The sequence below is a fragment of the Physeter macrocephalus genome, chromosome 8 (assembly GCF_002837175.3).
Source record: "Physeter macrocephalus isolate SW-GA chromosome 8, ASM283717v5, whole genome shotgun sequence".
Classification (NCBI taxonomy): domain Eukaryota; kingdom Metazoa; phylum Chordata; class Mammalia; order Artiodactyla; family Physeteridae; genus Physeter; species Physeter macrocephalus.
Window position 1 is genome coordinate 99783531 of NC_041221.1, and position 20531 is coordinate 99804061.

Below are 20531 nucleotides of genomic sequence, written 5' to 3' on the forward strand. Positions count from 1 at the left end.
CAAATTGGAAAAGAAGAAGTAAAGCTGTCACTGTTTGCAGATGACATGATACTATACATAGAGAATCCTAAAGATGCTACCAGAAAACTACTAGAGCTAATCAATGAATTTGGTAAAGTTTCAGGATACAAAATTAATGCACAGAAATCTCTTGCATTCCTATACACTAATGATGAAAAATCTGAAAGAGAAATTAAGGAAACACTCCCATTTACCACTGCAACAAAAAGAATAAAATACCTAGGAATAAACCTACCTAGGGAGACAAAAGACCTGTATGCAGAAAACTATAAGACACTGATGAAAGAAATTAAAGATGATACCAACAGATGGAGAGATATGCCATGTTCTTGGATTGGAAGAATCAATATTGTGGAAATGACTATGCTACCCAAAGCAATCTACAGATTCAATGAAATCCCTATCAAATTACCAAAGGCATTTTTTACAGAACTAGAACAAAAAGTCTTACAATTTGTATGGAGACACAAAAGACCCCAAATAGCCAAAGCAGTCTTGAAGGAAAAAAATGGAGCTGGAGCAATCAGACTCCCTGACTTCAGACTATACTACAAAGCTACAGTAATCAAGACAATATTGTACTGGCATAAAAACAGAAACAGGGCTTCCCTGGTGGCGCAGTGGTTGAGGGTCCGCCTGCTGATGTAGGGGACATGGGTTCATGCCCCCGGTCCGGGAAGATCCCACATGCCACGTAGTGGCTGGACCCGTGAGCCATGGCTGCTGAGCCTGCGTGTCCGGAGCCTGTGCTCCGCAACGGGAGAGGCCACAACAGTGAGAGACCCGTGTACTGCAAAAAAACAAACAAACAAACAAAAATAACCAAACATAGATCAATGGAACAAGATAGAAAGCCCAGAGAAAAACCCACACACCTATGGTCAACTAATCTATGACAAAGGAGGCAAAGGTATACAATGGAGAAGAGACAGTGTCTTCAATAAGTGGTGCTGGGAAAACTGGACAGCTACATGTAAAAGAATGAAATTAGAACACTCCGTAACACCATACACAAAAATAAACTCAAAATGGATTCGGGACCTAAATGTAAGACTGGGCACTATAAAACTCTTAGAGGAAAACATAGGAAGAACACTCTTTGACATAAATCACAGGAAGATATTTTTTGATCCACCTCTTATAGTAATGGAAGTAAAAACAAAAATAAACAAATGGGACCTAATGAAACTTAAAAGCTTTTGTACAGCAAAGGAAACCATAAACGAGATGAAAAGACAACCATCAGAATGGGAGAAAATATTTGCAAATGAATCATCAGATAAAGGATTACTCTCCAAAATATATAAACAGGTCATGCAGCTCAATATTAAAAAAAGAAACATCCCAATCCAAAAATGGGCAGAAGACCTAAATAGACATTTATCCAAAGAAGACATACAGATGGCCAATAAGCATATGAAAAGCTGCTCAACATCACTAATTATTAGAGAAATTCAAATCAAAAGTACAATGAGGTATCACCTCACACCAGTTAGAATGGGCATCATCAGAAAATCTACAAACAACAAATGCTGGAGAGGGTGTGGAGAAAAGGGAACTCTCTTGCACTGTTGGTGGGAATGTAAATTGATACAGCCACTATGGAGAACAGTATGGAGGTTCCTTAAAGAACTAAAAATAGAATTACCATATGACGCAGCAATCCCACTAGTGGGCATACACCCAGAGAAAACCATAATTCAAAAAGACACATGCACCCCAATGTTCACTGCAGCACTATTTACAATAGCTAGGACATGGACGCAACCTAAATGCCCATTGACAGATGAATGGATAAAGAAGATGTGGTACATATATACAATGGAATATTACTCAGCCATAAAAAGGAAAGAAATTGGGTCATTTGTAGAGACATGGATGGATCTAGAGAGTGTCATACGAAGTGAAGTAAGAGAAAAGTCAGAAAGAGAAAAAGAAATATTTTATATTAACGCATATATATGGAACCTAGAAAAATGGTATAGATGAACTGGTTTGCAGGACAGAAATTAAGACACAGATGTAGAGAACAAACGTATGGACACCAAGGGGGCAAAGCGGTGGTGGTGGTGTGATGAATTGGGAGATTGGGAATGACATGTATACACTGATGTGTATAAAATGGATGACTAATAAGAAAAAGAAAAAAGAAACATAAACAAAAAACACTTCACTATACCAGATATGTTATTTTATTTTATTTTTTTTTTGCGGTACGCGGGCCTCTTACTGCGTGGTCTTTCCCGTTGCGGAACACAGGCTCTGGATGCGCAGGCTCACTGGCCATGGCTCACAGGCCCAGCCGCTCCGTGGCATGTGGGATCTTCCCGGACCGGGGCACGAACCCGTATCCCCTGCATTGGCAGGCGGACTCTCAACCACTGCGCCACCAGGGAAGCCCAAGATATGTTATTTTTTACGTTCACTATAATAATAAACCAATTTGTTAGACAATAAATATCTCAAAAAGTATGTAATTTTTTTTAAAAAAAGAAAGAAATTCAAATGTTTCACCATACACATACACAAAACCAAAAAAAAAAAAATGATGGTAATACAAGAACAGAAGTGGCTATACTAATGTCAAACAAAATAAAATTTAAATTAAAAAAAATCACAAGAAACAATGCACATTATGCTAAGTGAAATAAGCCAGTCATAAAAAGACAAATACCGTATGATTCCACTTATATAAGGTACTTAGAGTAGTCAAAATCATAAACACAGATAGTAGAATAGTGATTTCCAACGACTAGGGGGAGAAGGGAATAGGAAGTAATTTTTTAACAGGTAGTATAGAGTTTCGGTTTTGCAAAAGGAAGAGTTCTGGATATCGATGTTAGTGATAGTTGAACAACAATATGTATGTACTTAAAAGCACTAAATTGTACACTTAAAAATGGTTGAGATGGTAAATTATATGTTATGTGTAAACTTTACCACAATTTTTTTTTTTTTTTTTTTTGCAGTACGCGGGCCTCTCACTGTTGTGGCCTCTCCCGTTGCGGAGCACAGGCTCCAGACGCGCAGGCTCAGCGGCCATGGCTCACGGGCCTAGCCGCTCCGCAGCATGTGGGATCCTCCCGGACCGGGGCACGAACCCGTGTCCCCTGCATCGGCAGGCGGACTCTCAACCACTGAGCCACCAGGGAAGCCCCACAATTTTTAAAAGAAGAAAAACTATAGACAAAATAGATTTTGTTAAAATTAAACTCTTGTTCATCAAAAGACAGCATTACCAGAGTGAAAAGGCACACCACAGACTGGGAAAAATATCTGCAGTACGTGTAATCAATAAAAACTTAAAAACATTAAAAAGATGTGTTCTTAGAACAACACGTTATGAAGCTGCTCTTTATCAAGAACGCATCTTTTTTTTTCAGACGCAAATTGCAATTTCAGGACTCTGTTGCTTAAAAAAATTGCTTATCTTCCAAATGCATTATTTTGTGTTACTTTGTTGAAAATTCATGCCAAATGTCAAGAGAATGAATGTTGAATAACCAGGATCTAATTATAAGAATGCAATTTAGTTGCATGCAGAATAACAATTCAAAAAACTGTCTCAAGGTTTAAACAAGGAAATGGTAAATCCTTGAAGGAAAATATCTCAATAACAAAAGAAAACAAAATGAAAACACCTTAGTCCAGTCCCAGTGACAGTATATAAAGCAAACTATTTTTAACTCTGGGTTTTGAAAGCTTTTTCTTTTAGGACTTCTAGCCATTGTATTTACTTGGTCCCCTGAACTTGACCATCCTTTTTATGTCCACTGATTTTGCCCTATGTCTTTATCATCTTATGAGTAAATTAATCAAAAGCCTAAATGGCCTTCATATGTCTAGCACCTCTGCTTGTCAACAGAGTCTGTAGTTACAAGATTTACTCTCCTAAATTCACATATCTAATTGTGCTTCATGATTATCTTCCCAACCCAATCACAAGTTATTTTTCCAACTTTGTATTCCAATGCACCACAATGGACTCCATTATTCCACAAGTCTACAGTGTATTTAATTATTTTCTTGCCTCAGTTTGCTCTAATGATGCAATACATTTCCTTCTGGTTTCTTCTCTCTCTCCCTGTCTTTTTCCCCCTGAGAATTGCTTTAAAGTTCTTTAACATCAATTTCTGCTTTAAAAGTTTAGTTCAAATTTTAGATTTTTAGGACTTCTTTGCTAACCTGAGGAACAAATTCTACACTTTGGACCATATACCCCCTTACCATTTGTTTATACCTTACCTAGCTATACATGCCTCTGTTTCTACCATAAAGCCTATGCATTCCTTTAAAGCAGTGATCAGCTCTTCCATTGTGAATCTACAGTCTTTGACATTAAGTAGATATCTAATAAATATACAGTATTGCTTATCTTTGTGTTACATATCTCACACACTTATATGTATGCATGACTGAATTTAGCCTTTTGATCATTTACCACTTTTAAACAAGAGTCTACTTCTTAGGTCTTTCTTTTGAGCTTGTACTAATAAAAGGGAAATGTTGACTTAATTCATAAAAATGTCATCTATGACTTCTGGGGGGAAGCATTAAGGCATATTATCTCAGCCAGCCTTCTCTACCACTAGTTGGCCTCTTAACTACAGATGGGACTTAATTGTTCCTTAAATACATCTAACGTTTAAGCTTCCACAATATTGCCCACTAGCCATTTAGCACTTCTGTTGGTAGTTTTTACCCCAAATTCATGAATTCGACTATGAATTCTTATTTACTCTTTAACACAGCAAAATATAAAAATCAGTAGTTTCTTCATGAGCAGATATAAATAAGTGCCAAGTTCAAATATTTGCTTTTTCAAGAAAGAGAATGAGCTAAAATAATACAGCACGTAAACGAAATTCAAGTTGGTAAACAGAGCAGCCATTATAAAACAATGGAAACATATATCCATTGGGAAATTACCGAGGCTCCTTCCTGTCTAGGGAAAATGTGTAGTTACGTGTACCATGTGCCAAGGACAGACTGGTCCTTTCCAGACACTTACCCTCTGACCGCATGAATAAGTCTCAGTGATGGATAGGCAGTTCGCACTTTCAGTTTATTCTTAAGGATTAACGCATTAACCCACTCCACGTGCTTCTCTCCTCCTTTGACCATGAAAGCAGGGATCCAAAGGACACTGTCATTCAGCATGGAAAGTCTATGCACAAATTTTTCTCTGTCACTCTCATTCCGAAAGCCTCCAAATGCTCTTTGTACAACTGATGGATTCATGGTAATAAAATCTGATTTAGTTCCCACATCTGCAGCAAACTCCACCACAGGGGCTAGATTACACCTGAAGAGGAAAAAATTAATGGACAAATGAAAAGTAAATATCAAACAGTCACTCCTAAAATGGTGTGCATGAAAAGAAGAATGGGGAATGAGCATTTTTTTTTTTCACCAGGTGGAAAAAAAAAAAGATAATCTGCCTGGTAAAATTACATTTTCAGTAAGTCACCACACATTCAGGAATGCTGTCTTCAATAAAGATTGTGCACTCCTAGTAATGGGGCTCAAATTGTCATTTATATTAATTCACTCTGCTGTCGAAGAATACTCATTGCTGTTATCTTCATAAAACCACATGATATGAATTCCTAATAGGTGAATTTATGACGATAAATTCACAAGAGCTCTGCCATGTAGTAGGCAGTCTAAACCACATGCTGTTCTGTAAGTAAGTAAAACACATTTGACCTGATACTCCAATCTGCACCACTTGTCAAGCTTAAGTCATTTCGACAAGCTTATGAACATAAGTAAGTGGAGATGGCTTTTCTGTACCCTGAGGTTAAGGGAAAAATATAACTCCTTATGACGTTTTCCAAAGACATATTTGTAATTGCCTTCTATAGGCCTAAATGTGAAGGAAAAGGAAGAAAAATGGAGTTATCACATTTAATATGCCTTTTTGAGATGTTAACTAACGCAGAAAAGCCTCTACTATAGGATCAAATATCTTTCTGTTCCTCAAAATGCCTGTCTTCCCTACTAAGAGGCTATGTGCCTTTGTGGAGGAGGGACAGAATTTGTTGCCCTGTTCTCACTACCAAAGCTCCAGGGCCTCAGAAAGTACCTGGGTCAGATTTTACTCTCGTAACCTGATTTCATTCCTGCATTACAAGAAAGCTTTGGAAAGCACCTTGAATTTTGCCTTCAACCAATTTGTGATGCTTCTTTGATTCTGTCACGTAGACCTTTAGATTTGATGTAACTTAAAAAATAGCTTTTTAATTTTACAATATTTTAACTTGCTATAAAGGGCACATTTTAATTAGCTGATAAGTGAAAAATTAGATTTTTAACAAACAAGAGTTTACTAATTTGGAAAAAAATCAGTTGAATCTATACATTCATAAAAACACTCACCACACACAGATTTTTTTCTTTTCTTTTTCGTTGTTTATATCAGCCTTTCAAGGGAAGGGAAGAGAAACTAATTTCCTCTTTCTGCATTTTTGCAGGTTTGACTGCATTATGAAAGTTTCTCACATTTCTCTTCCTTGTGCATTTTGCCACATTAATTAAATTCTCAAACAAGTTAAATTTAATTAGAAAGTAAAGTGTGTGCTCTGCTATTAAAATTGCTGGTTTATATATCCTTCCTTATCTCTCTTAATTAATATATCTTATTACCTCCTAGATCTCTGACAACATTTATCTAACGCAACAAGTATAATTCATCTCACTCAATTAAGCAAAGTCTATGTTATCTAGGATAACCTGAGAGAAAACAAATAAAAGTTAACACATATTATTTAGAAACAATCTTTTTAAGTTATATAACTTTAATTATACCCACTATATTATATGATAGAGTATTTATTTGTCTCTATCCATGATCCATGCACTACTGGAGATTAGTTATTATTCACTCCCCTCACAGTAAGAATATTAGGAATGGGACTGCCCTGGGAAAGAACAGCTACATGTGAACAGAAGCAAACTGAACATCTTACAGTGGAACTCATGGAAGACTGAGGATATGATAATTTTTAAAGTCCTAAAATGTGTTCCACACCAGCTTTAAAAATAGTCTAAAATTCTAAGCAAGCTGATTGTAAGATGAATTTGGATACTGTGAGGAAATGCTTTCTGAACAACATTGGTACAAACACTTCTTCCTCAGGTAAAAAATAAACAACACTTGTTAACATGACAGTTAACATGTTCCTGTCAGGGGAGATGGCTTCAGACAGATCTTTTTGCTGTAATAATTCCTCAGTGATTCTTTTCAGAGGATTTCCACCATAGGAAAAAATATCTATACTTAATTTTCTCTGTAATTGTAAAAATAATCAGAGCCAACCCTGTTAAAGAAAGCCAAAATAACATCCCACTGAATTATCTTTTCAGGAAAAAAAAAAATCACTTACTTCATGCTTTTCATTACTTTTTCTTATGACGTATTTAAAAGCCCTTCCACACCCATGTTTGCTAACACCCACTCTTTTAGGACTGATTCAGCATGTTTCTGAAACAGGATTGTCTGGCCATGTGTCATTTAAGAGCTAATAAGATAGTCATCAATAAAATTGGGTGCTGAAAGACAGGGACTTTCCACCTTGGAAGCAAAAGGAAACAAACAGAATAACAATATTTCTGGAGAATAGGGTTGGATCTAGGAGAGGAACCAATATATTTGATGTAGTCAAAGAATGTTCAATGGCTGTGATGTAAACTGAAAGAGCACCAGGAGATCAAAGAGTAATCAATCCACCTGAGCTTTACTGTAAAGTTTTTATGACCTAAGCATAGCTCAACCAGACTTTGTGAGGGATGGAAACAGAGGTACTGGAAATAGCATGACAGAAGGACACACTGTAAAATATGAACTATACTGGCTCCACAGCCTGCTTGTTCATTTTCCTTGGAGTGACTAGGTCTAATTTTTTCACTGGAAGGAGAGATTAACAACATGTCCACATGTGGCCAGCAAATTAACTTCTCTGTAGTTGAGTTAGATATCTAGTCATATAATTAACTGAATGTCACATAATCAGGGCAAGCATTAAGGAAGCCAAAATAACCAACCAGCTGTGTTACACTCCAGCAATTCAGTAGACTTGTTGTGAACTTCACAGCGTTACTAGTAGCAATACTGCTGATTGAGCAAGATTATAAATAGATTTGCAATCACACATTCTTAACTTTCCTTTTTAAAAAATCTTCTCCGGGATTACAATCATCAAAAGTATCCAGAATGTGTAGCAAGCATTTATGAAGCATTATTTCACATGTTATTCTTAATCTCATAAAAGTGAAGTGCCCAATTTTTAAATGATGGATATCTGTGAGTCAAAACTACCGAGTGCACGAGAATATTTAATACACTCAAGTTCTGTTTCTTTAGCCAAATTAAATTTTTGTACTGACCAACTATTTTGACATATCAAAAACATGAAAACATATACACAGAATTAGGTCTGTTGCCCAAACTCCCCGTTTACTCTAAGCTGCCCGATTTTCAATTTGTTTGTTTTTATTTTCCATCACTGATTTAAAATCCTTGGGAAGGCAGCTAGCTCCACTTGTACTCTAGACCAGTGGTCTCCAACCTTTCTGGCACCAGGGACTGGTTTCGTAGAAGATAATTTTTCCACAGATGGGGTGGGTGGGGAGGATGGTTCAGGCGGTAATGAGAGTGATGGGGAGTGATAGGGAGAGATAGGGAGCTGCAGATGAAGCTTTGCTTGCTCAACTGCCACTCACCTCCTGCTGTGCGGCCCGGTTCCTAACAGGCCGCGGACCAGTAGCGGTCTACGGCCCAGGGGTTGGGGACCCCTGCTCTAGACCTCTGAAATTTCTTCTGTGATCTCAAACTAGATGTGATTGCCTCTCAGCATTCCTTTTATGCTGAACTGAAGGCACTTTCATTTATTTCACAGCCATATAAAATGTTTTTAATAAATTTTAATTCATTTAATTATTTAAGGAAAGATGTTTTTATTTCATGTATAATAGCTCAAGACCACTCAGTTTTCTAGCAAGACATATCTCTTAGATTTGTTAGTTCTCTGCATGTCCTTTAAGTCATGGCTCAACAGTCTAAGCAACTAGGAGGTCCCTCTTTCAACAGCTCAACAGATATGCTTTGAGAGTTCATTGCACAAATACTACACAGTACTCAGAACTCTTTTTCCAGCTATCTTACTATTTGTGCTAGTTTACAATGATATAACCTGGCCAAAATACGATCTTGACAATTATTATTAGTAATAGCAATAAGATAATACTCATTCAATTAGCTACATGTTTATGTATCCCAAATTTGTGCTACCTACAGAACTAGTCATCTGAGATACTGAGGTACGACAGCATGTTCTGTGATAAAGGAGGTGGTTAATTACTTCTTTACACATACAACATAGATTAAATGAGAAGGGAACAATACTGAGTGCACTACAGCCTTATCTCTATTCTTTCTCACCATTAGTTAATGTTCAGACAAGTTCCCATCACACAATTTTCCAAACACAGCCTTTTTTTTGTTGGCCAATCTCATTGTGTATTTATCTGTACTAACACTGAAATCACTCAGCCCAAACCACCGTTGCCAATGGAACCACATTTGTCAACTGACTATGAAATGAGAGACAACCTCTTCTCTTTTCTGCCCTCAGAGGAAGCATATGGGTCCTATCTGCTCCCATCCTGTTTTTGAGCTTGAAGAGCCAAGAAAGAGAACAAAGAATCTCTAATACCTGGTTTTGTTTTAGGCTTTGTGGTTACCCTCTCAAAACTTCTAGGGGAAGCTGAAACATGCAACCTATGAGCCTCTTTGACTTTCTTGAGGTGAGGATAGTAGACTCGAAACCAATAATTTTGCAATACTTTGAGGTAAGGAGTAGTATTATCTCCACTTAGAGGTAAGGAACTAGGTCAAGGTGATTAGGAAACACGTCCAAGGACATAGCACATATAAAATAAAAGCATAACTATTTAGAAATGACTCCAGGACAGGAGTTTTAATTGACACTACTTATACATTGATTTCTTTCAGAATCAGCGAAAAATGTCTGTATGTTCATGTTTCACCCCAACCTTCCTGTAAGAGAAAGAATGCCTTCCCATTTGGTCTTAAGCACATTATACAAGGCCATTCAGCCATGACATTCCCCAAATCCTGAGCAGTTATTAAACAAAGGGCTTTTAAGTATCTAACACATAAAAATAATACTTATATTTCAGATCTCTTGAGGGAAAGGATTTTCAAAAAATGCTGGTAAAAGGATTGAATATCTAATTGATATGACTTTTTGAAATATGAAGCCTAGGGTTAACAGATGACTTATATGTGGTACACCATTATGTAGTAAACAAAATAAACAAATCCTCAAGTTGATAGAAATAAATACAAAAATGACACATATCATGAAAATAACTAAGTGATTAAACAGAAGAGAGACGTTTTTCACAAACCCAGATTTGTTTACATATTTGGCAAGGGTGAAAAGAACAGTGTCATATTATTTCTACAGAAATCACAGAATGAAAAAAGAAATTAAACTCATTCTAGAAAACAAAGATCCAAATACCAGAGAAATATGTTAGACTATGGCATTCCCACACTTCAGTCAAAATCAAAATAGAGTCATTGGGCAAATTTGCTACAACTGCACAGATATTATTCAATAACTTAGTTTTTTGGGGAGGAGAGGGAAAGGTATGCCAAGGAATGGATATATTGTGCTTAAGTCAAATAAACTTGCATGCACGTGATTGTTTTCTTTTTCACAAAAGTGAATATATATATATAGTAGCAAGACTAATATTTATTTGAATGATTATAAATGTCAAGTTTCTGGAAAATGCAAATAAAGGAATATTAAGGATACCCTCTAAATCGTTCCTTTGTAATTAAAAATGAAGGATCATTTTAACTTTTCTGAAGGGGGTATGAAGAGAAAATTCTGGCAGCTGTTGAGAAATTCCCTGTTCATTGTCTCTGGTAAAAATTCATTATTGGGATATTTCAGACAAGAGGGTGGGAAACCAAGCAAGGTCTTAGAATGTATTTTCAAGTACTCTTGTCCTAGTCAGGGAACTGGACTACTCCATTGATCAGTGGTTGCTGAGCAGTTAGTACTGTTTTACAGAGGGAAGAGAACTGATTTAGCATGGAATTTATGTTCTTAAAAATTATGTTGTACATTAAATGGAAAGAAACAGCATTCATGAAATATTATGGCTGATACTTTAATTACCCATGCCAGAAAACCAAGGCAGAAGAACTATAACATTTTCTCTTTGCAATTCATGGTGTTAATAAACTAAGTACAATGTGGTCATCACAGTGCCTGCGGGAAACATACCTGAGTTTTCTAACTTTTAGTGATTACACCAGCAAACCTGTCACAGTAACAGTGCGTTGACATTTAAATTTCTTGTTTAAGAAAATAAAAATATTTTTGATTTGTCACTCTAAACTATAAATATATTTTTTCTTTTCATTTTTTTGGAAAGTATAATCCAAGATTGAAAAATGATTTATAATTTAGTATATATAATTTACTTGACATTTGGTCCTGGAAAGACAGTTGGTATAATGTTCAGAAGAGTTAGGTATTCTGATACCATCAAGCATTCAGAAAAGTATCATATCATGAGTGGATAAAAATGAATGTTTCATTTTCTAATATCACAAGGTAGGCCAAGGCAACTTCACATTCATTACATCATATTTATTCTAAGTGGATCTTTCTCATACTCTGTTTAGTAGAAAATAACATTTTGACTGGCGGAAAGACCTTGATCTTCATAATTCTTTTATCTTCCATATCTTGTTCATCACAAAGCCCCAAAAATTCATCTCAGAAAATTCCTCCTGAAAATATTCTCTCTTCTTTATTTCTATTGATATTTTCTCAGCTTAGGTACCACCATGTTTTTTTGAACTATCATTGGAATAATTTCCTAATTAATTATTTTTCAAACTGTTAGCTGGAACAATTGGTGGATCATGAATTGATCTGCAATTTTTAAAGAATGAAAAAGAACAAAACCATCTATAATAGAAAATGACAGTGTTCCATGCACATAATTTTATGGAAATTTATTTCAGATTTACATGTGTGTGTAGTAATAGTAGCTGAGGAAGCAATAGCAGGAGTATATCATGATATAAGTTGTATTTCTTGCTATGCATTTTTTTTAAAACAGTACTGAAAAACATTGCTCTAACCAGTTCTGTAACACAAGGACTCCAGCTTGATCATTCTCTGTTTCAAGGATGGTATCATCTTATTAATATGCACATTTGACCATGATACTATCTTAACCAAAAACCTTCAGTGATATCAGTCCAAGGGCTTTCATAATTTGCCCCTACCCTTACTTTCCAGAATTTTCTCTCTATACGTTTGCCTGTCTTAGATCCCAATGGCATCAGACTACTCCATGTACTTTTCTGTCTGTGTCCCTTTATTTATGATGATACCTCTGCCTGAAATGACTACCTCTCTAAGACACTCTAGCCTCCAACCTCAAAAAGTCCTATTTTTTCTTAAAACTCAAAGGTTAATATCCATTGCAATGTTTCACATGATTTCTTTGGCAGAACTAATTGCTTCTGCTGCACTGTTCTAAAATATTTACTTATATCTTTATTCTACAACGTATGGAACTTGATTACATTTAGTTGCTTGTATAGGGTTGATAACTTTAATGCAATTAGTCAAGCTAACCATAATAATAATGACGGTTACTCTGTGTAGGTGAATTGAGAACCTGTTTACAATGGTATTTGATCTCTCAGTCTTCTAGGAGTGCTGCTGAGCGTTTAAATCAAGTTCTGAAAATTCACAGGCCCCTGGGCCACAGGTTAACATAACTCTGAAAAATGGGCAATTTTGCTGGGCTATTTCCCCATTTAAAGGGGACAGGCTCTCATGGGCTTGTGATGATAAATGCCAAAGAAAACATATCTACCACCTGGTTTGGGCCCTGAGGCTGTCAGTTTGTGAGCTCTGCACTAAATCTTCTGATTCCCTGTACAAACACTTCAATTTTTATTTTTAACATGCATGTTCTGTTAAACATGTTAAACATGTTTCATTAGAAAGTTGATACAGTGTGTGTTTTGGGAGGTGAATTAAGGAACACAAAAGGTACTAATAAATATGTGTTAAGCTGAAAACTGCATTTTAACTGTAGTTGTTAAAATATTTAAGTCTCAGAAGGTGTGCTAACTAAAATACACAAAAATTGAAAAAAGTCATCCTTTTAAGTTGGAATTATTTAAACTACAACAAGAAATACAATCTGTTTCACTAATGTGAATGTATGCACATGTTCAAAAGGTAAGTAGGGTTATTGTTAATGATCTCAGTCACTGAAGCTTAAAAAGCATGAAAGGCACATTCACACAATACTTCAGTAAAATGATGTATGCCAAGAATAAGGGCAAGAATATCCATACAAATACAACATTCCTGGAAAGGGAATTATTTTCCTGTCCCAAACTGAACTGCCCTAAAACTTAGTTTCACTCATTTTTATAATTAGTTCCTTCTGTCTCCCTGGCAGCAATGCTTTGTTCTTAGTTCTCTTATTACTGTCACTGTACTATTTTGTTATTCCTCTCTCCATGTCTGTCTTCTCCATCAGACTGCAAACTCCAAACAGAACAGACCATGTAATTTATCTTTATATCCTTAATACCCAATGGAGCCCCTCAGAACTTGTCATCTAGTGGCTGCTTGATAATTGTTTGTTGAATGAAGAAATACTTGTTGAATTAATGTGACTACAAATTAACAGAACACTGCTTCCATTTTTAAGCTTCAAATAAATGTTTTTTTATTTTTTAAAATCATCATATTTAGGAGCCATACATTTATGCCAAAGGATACCAGTACTTAAGAAATAATTATGGGACCCTAATTTTGAACTGCTTTTCTAAACAATTCTTAATCACAATAGAAAAATCCCTCTCAATTCTTTATAGGATCACATGCTTTTGACTCAAGACCATGTTGTTCAGTCTGATCATTTATATAATTCACTAAACATAATAAGAGCTATCTGTTACTACCTTATGCAAGATACTATACGTATCTAAGTTATTCAAACTTTAAAGAACATCCATATAATTAAGTATAAGTAATCATATTCTACAAATGAGGAAAAAAAAATTCAGTTTACAAATCCTCAGAGCTGGGATTTAAATCCAACTTTGTATCTAAAACACTATGAATCCAAAATTTACTGCACGATACCACAGGTTCAAATGATTTTCATTGTCCAAAATACATGTTCATTTTCTCCCTCTCCCCCTGCCCACGCACACATACACTACACTTGACACTAATGACAGAATACTCAGAACTAGACTACAAAACTATAAGTTGCATTTTTATGTGTTTGTTTAAACAAAAAACATATTTCCTGCTTAATATCACTCAGGTAGTGCTAGAGCTGTAACATGACCCCAACTCTCCTAAATTCCATATATATCACTCTTCTCATCTATACTCCAGAATTTTAACATAATTTTCAAAATTAAAATTGTTTTCATTTCCAATTTAAAAACAGTATTTGTGTTCACATACAAAGACTAACAAAAAGAGAAGTTAAAATACTTTTCAAATATAGAACACCTGTACATCTCACTCTAAAATATAATCACTATTAACATTTGGTACCATACTGACTTCTAATATTTTAAATAAAAGTTTCCAGTAATGGCATAAGTCAAGCTGTGGTTCCAAGAATTTTGGTGGATGCCAGTGAAATAGATATGGGAAGTAGGAGATCTTATCTCCCAGAAAAACATCAAGGTCCTTTCCCCAAAACTATACTAAATGATGTTGCTATAAAACAATTTCTCTCCCTTTTGATAATGCTTGTATTCACTGGTTCTTCTTTATATATTTTGCACATATGGTGACTTCCCAAGGCCCTGACCTCATCACACTTACAATAATTCATATGAATCATTAAAATGTAGTCTTGTTCCATAGAAAACAAGCTTATGGTTACCAAAGGGAAAAGGGGGGGAGGGATAAATTAGGAGTTTGGGATTAACATATACACACTACTATATATAAAATAGATAACCAACAAGGACCTACTGTACAGCACAGGGAACTATACTCAATATCTTGTAATAACCTAGAGTGGAAGAGAATGTAAAAAAAAGAATATATATATATATATCTATATATATCTATATATATCTATATATCTGAATCACTTTGCTGTACCCCTGAAACTAACACGACATTGTAAATCAACTACATTTCAACCAAAATTAAAAATAAACAGACAAAAACTTAGTCTTGTTTGTCTTTGGCTAAGAAGTGATACCCTTCCCTGATTTTAAGCCTTAACATTGGCTTGCATACATCAGGAGGAAATGCAACACTCCTGGACCAAAGGAAACAAAAAGCCAGATTAGAGGATACAGTATTATGTAGAGAATGCTATTTCCACAAGTTGAATGATGAAAAGGAAATTTATTCATAGAACAGGGCAACCAGAAGGAAAAAAAAAAATCACACAACAATGCAACTTGACAGGCTCTATTCCAAAGTTGTCTACTGAATCATAAGAAAATAGAGTCATAGAGTTTCAGAGCCAGAAAGGAATTTATGAGTCCATCTAGTTCAATGGCTAGATTTGGCATATCAGGAAAACTGAAGCTCAAAATGGTTTATATTACTTGTTCAAAGTCACACAGCTATATTTAGTGGCAATACCAGCAAGAAGATACAAGTTTCTGAACTCTCTCATGAGTATTATTTCAACTACACTCTTTGGGAGCATATATACTGCTTAGCAACAATGACCATTTTAGTGCAAATATTTACATCTTCTGTGTACCTGGGTCACAGGTATAATTTTACTACCATGAATATACAATACCACCAATACGTTAATCCTAAACCATCAAAAGGAAGAAAAATTTACATTTATTGAATAACTGATTTGTACTTGGATTTATTCTAGACAATTTCACACACATTATCTCATTTACTTCTATACTCACAAAACAGGGAAGACAGAGATTATTTTCCTCATATTATATATAAAGAAACTGGGGCTTAGAGAAGTAAATAAATCACTTAAGACTGAATATAAATTAGATGGAAAAGATGGAACTTGAAACTAGATTTACCTGACTTAAAGGTTTATCACATTTGATTAAGATGTTAGCTCCCATGAGAGAAAAGGTCATGAGTCTCCTGCTTGATGATCTGTCTCTAGAATATTTTGACATATATTTTTGGCACTTTGAGTATGAGAGAAAACACTTCTGTTGTTGCTTCCTTCTTCAACTTACCGTGTACACTCAGGAAAGTCACTTAGACTCTCTGTTCTATGGAAAAATGCAGTTTGTTAACCTAAGCCTAACTTCTTCAGAGGAACCAATTTGGATTATTCAAGATTCATTTTCCGTCATCCAAAAAAATGTTACACTTTAAAACGTGGCATATTTATATTCACTATCATTTGCCCTTTCCATGTATTATACAATTCATAGAGTCCTTGATTTTCTTAAATTGCCTTCCACCGTGTATCCTCACTGTCTCTATCCTACTTTGCCCCTCATTATCTCCATCTTTAGACTATTTTCAGTATTCCCATCTTTGTCCCCCTGTAATTGATCACCTAAAAATCTTCCTGAAATTTAAATGTGATCATGACATTCCTCTCCTGAGTGGCTCCACAGACTACTTGATAAATTAAATCCAATCTCCTTAGCAAGATACAATGGACTCTGCATAACCTGTCAGCTTCCCTCTCCAGCCTTACCTGCTTTTTTGACCCACACAACCTTCTATTCCATCACACTGAAACTACTCACAGGCCCAGAAAAGTCACTCATTCCTACACCCAGGTTCCTTGGTGCATCATAGATCCAGTTTGGACTAGGTCTCACTCTCTTTTCTCTCCTTTCCTTACTTCTTCAGTTTTCATCATAATTTAACTCATGGTGCTTCTCTCAGGAAATCATCCTTGACCATCCAGCTTATGTATCCTCTCTGCCTCATTATCAGTGCCTAGTTCTGTGAGTACCTCTAATAAAGCAATTTGTGCATTATCAGTTCATTACTTTATTTTCTTTACAGGACTACAATCATCTCAGATGTAAAGAATTGATCTCCATTTTTGTATCTTCCTGATAAATAGGTGAATAAAAGAGTGAAGGAATTAATGAAAAAATTATAAGAGAGATCAAAGCTGTGCTATGTATCACCTGAAAACAATAGGTACTGAAAAGTTCAATTGTGTTTGGCTTTGGAGTACATATTTTGGGCTGATGTCCACTTACAGATGAGTTTAATAGTAGACAAATAACAAATGCTTTAAACCCAAAACTGAAGGTATATTTTGAAAATCTATGGAGTGACCAACTGCCCATTTGCTAGTGCTCCTTTGATGTCAGGAAAGGATGATCTCTACCATATTTTACATTAGTATGAATCTTACCATTGAAGTTTATCATCTTACTCTGTCCTATGATTTGGATTTCATCACATTTGCCTCCTCTAGTATCTTCCTTATTGAGTGTTCTTTCTTTTTCTTACCTTTGATTTATTTATTACCATGGTCCTTCCATCTGCAAATATGCTCATGCTTCTATACCTTTACATTCCTCTTATGCTTATAATAAGAACAACAACAAAACCCCAACAAGAACAAACAAATAAACCAACAAACTGTAAGGACCTCTCCTGGACTACAGGATACCATGTAAATCCTTAACATGGTGAAACGATCCTTCATTATATAAGGTCAACATACCCTGCCATTTCCCCTTCCACATTGTCCTTCAATATGAACCTAATAGTAGAGTAGTCCCAAACACTGCCTTACCATAAGACCATTGAAAGCATTTGTCTTTGTGCTTACTGGTCCCTTTGCCTGAGATTCCTCTTTTCCATGTGTTGAATGACTAATCATCCAGATGTACAATGATTTATCCATTCTTTCTTGCTGTGTGTTACAAAATGCATTTATACTTCAACAATTGTTCACATTTGGGTAGATTCCTAGAACTGGAAATAGTAAATAAAGGAATCTACTATTTTTAAGGGTTGGGGGACATTATAAACCTGATTTTTGGAAAAGTTGTATCAATCTATATTTTTAAAAGCATTTCAAAGGAGTGCCAACATCAGTATAACTTTATGCTGAATACTAAGAATTTTAAATATCCTTGTTAGATTGATAGATGAGAAACTGTAGTTGTTTATAATACTGCATTTTTAGAAAACAGTCACCCAAGTCCAGGAAGTGCAGAGAGTCCCAGGAAGGAAGCCCAAGGAGGAACACACCGAGAGACATAGTAATCAAACTGACAAAAATTAAAAACAAAGAAAAAATACTAAAAGCAACAAGGGAAAAATGACAAATAACATACAAGGGAACTCCCATAAGATTATCAGCTGATTTCTCAGCAGAAACTCTGCAAGCCAGAAGGGAGCGGCATGATATATTTAAAGTGATGAAAGGGAAGAACCTACAACCAAGAATACTCTACCCAGCAAGGCTCTCATTCAGATTTGATGGAGAAATCAAAAGCTTTACAGACAAGCAAAAGATAAGAGAATTCAGCACCACCAGACCAGCTTTGAAACAAATGCTAAAGGAACTCCTCTAGGCAGGAAAGAGACTAGCAACTTAAAATAACATGGTACATACATAGACTGCTATATCAAAACCTCACAGGAACAGCAAACCCAAAAACTACAATAGATACACACACAAAAAAGAAAAAGCAACCCAAACACAGCACTAAAGATGGTCATCAAACCACAGGAGAAGAGAATAAAAGACAAAGGGAAGAAAAAAGATGTACAAAAACAAACCCAAGACAATTAAGAAAATGGCAATTGGAACACATATACTGATAATTACCTTAAATGTAAATGGATTAAATGCTCCAACCAAAAGACATAGACTGGATGAATGAATACAAAAACAAGAACTGTATATATGCTGTCTACAAGAGACCCACCTCAGACCTAGGGACACATACAGACTGAAAGTGAGGGGATGGATGAAGGTATTCCATACAAATGGAAATCAAAACAAAGCTGGAGTACCAATACTCATATCAGACAAAATAGATTTTAAAAATAAAGACTGTTATAAGACACAAAGAAGGTCACTACATAATGATCAAGGGATCAGTCAAAGAAGAAGATATAACAATTGTAAATATATATGCACTCAACACAGGAGCATCTCAATATATGAGGCAAATACTAACAGCCATAAAAGGGGAAATCGACAGTAACACAATAATAGTGGGGGACTTTAACACCCCACTTTCATCAATGGACAGACCATCCAGACAGAAAATCAATAAGGAAACATAGGCCTTAAATGACACATTAGATCAGATGGACTTAATTGAGATTTAAAGAGCATTCCATCCAAAAGCAGCAGAATACACATTCTTCTCAAGTGCACATGGAACATTCTCCAGGACTGACCACATGCTGGGCAATAAAGCAAGCCTCCGTAAATTTAAGAAAATTGAAATCATATCAAGCATCTTTTCCGACCACAACGCTATGAAATTAGAAATAAACTACAAGAAAAAAACTAAAAAACCCCACAAACATGTCGAGACTAAACAATATGCTATCAAACAACCAACGGATCACTGAAGAAATCAAAGAGGAAATCAAAAAATACCTAGAGACAAATGAAAATGAAACCACAAAAATCCAAAACCTATGGGATGCAGCAACAGCAGTTCTGAGAGGGAAGTTAATAACAGTACAATCTTACCTCAGGAAACAAGAAATATCTCAAATAAACAACCTAACCTTACACCTAAAACAACTAAAGAAAGAAGAACAAACAAAACCTAAAGTTAGTAGAAGGAAAGAAATAATAAAAATCAGTGCAGAAATAAATAGAGACAAAGAAAACAATAGCAAAGATCAATGAAACTAAAAGCTGGTTCTTCGAAAAGATAAAGTTGACAAACTTTTAGCCAGACTCATCAAGAAAAAAGGGAAGAGTACTCAAATCAATAAAATTAGAAAATGGGATAGTCATTTTAAAACAACGTTTTAAAATTTAAAATAGTTTGTCAAGTCATTGTCATTTCCATTAAAAAAAAAGTATCTCTTGTAGATAAAATCTTTTTATCCAAGGAGTGACATGACTGGAAGAAAAAGTTAGAGCCTTACCTCACATCACAATCCATAACAAATTCCATATTTAGTTTTCAGTAAAATTTTAAAAACCATAAATAATTAGAATAAAATAGAAATTCTGATTTCTACCCAGAATATGAATTTTATGGTTAAAATCAATAGAAATAACAAAGATAATTAGTTTTTTTAAAACTATAAAATTTCAGATTAAAAATATGAATAAACCATTAAGTAAAAATAAGGTAGAAAATATATGTAGCAAATATCACATAAGCAATGTTGGTATTTCTAAAATATAAAGTGGTTATTTTAATTAATAAGAATTTAAAAATATGTTTCTAATGCCTGCACCAGTCTCCCTACCAGAAACTTAGT

The 20531-nt window shown here is 35.2% G+C and overlaps 1 protein-coding gene across 1 annotated transcript in view; it reads right to left on the minus strand.

Annotated features, from left to right (window-relative positions):
* Nucleotides 1-20531, minus strand: part of ST8SIA4 (ST8 alpha-N-acetyl-neuraminide alpha-2,8-sialyltransferase 4) — a 116125-nt gene that overhangs the window by 72265 nt on the left and 23329 nt on the right. Inside the window, exon 4 of the mRNA XM_024123145.3 lies at nt 5033-5326. Within this exon, the coding sequence (XP_023978913.1) occupies nt 5033-5326 (294 nt within the window). The remainder of the gene's footprint in view (nt 1-5032; nt 5327-20531) is intronic.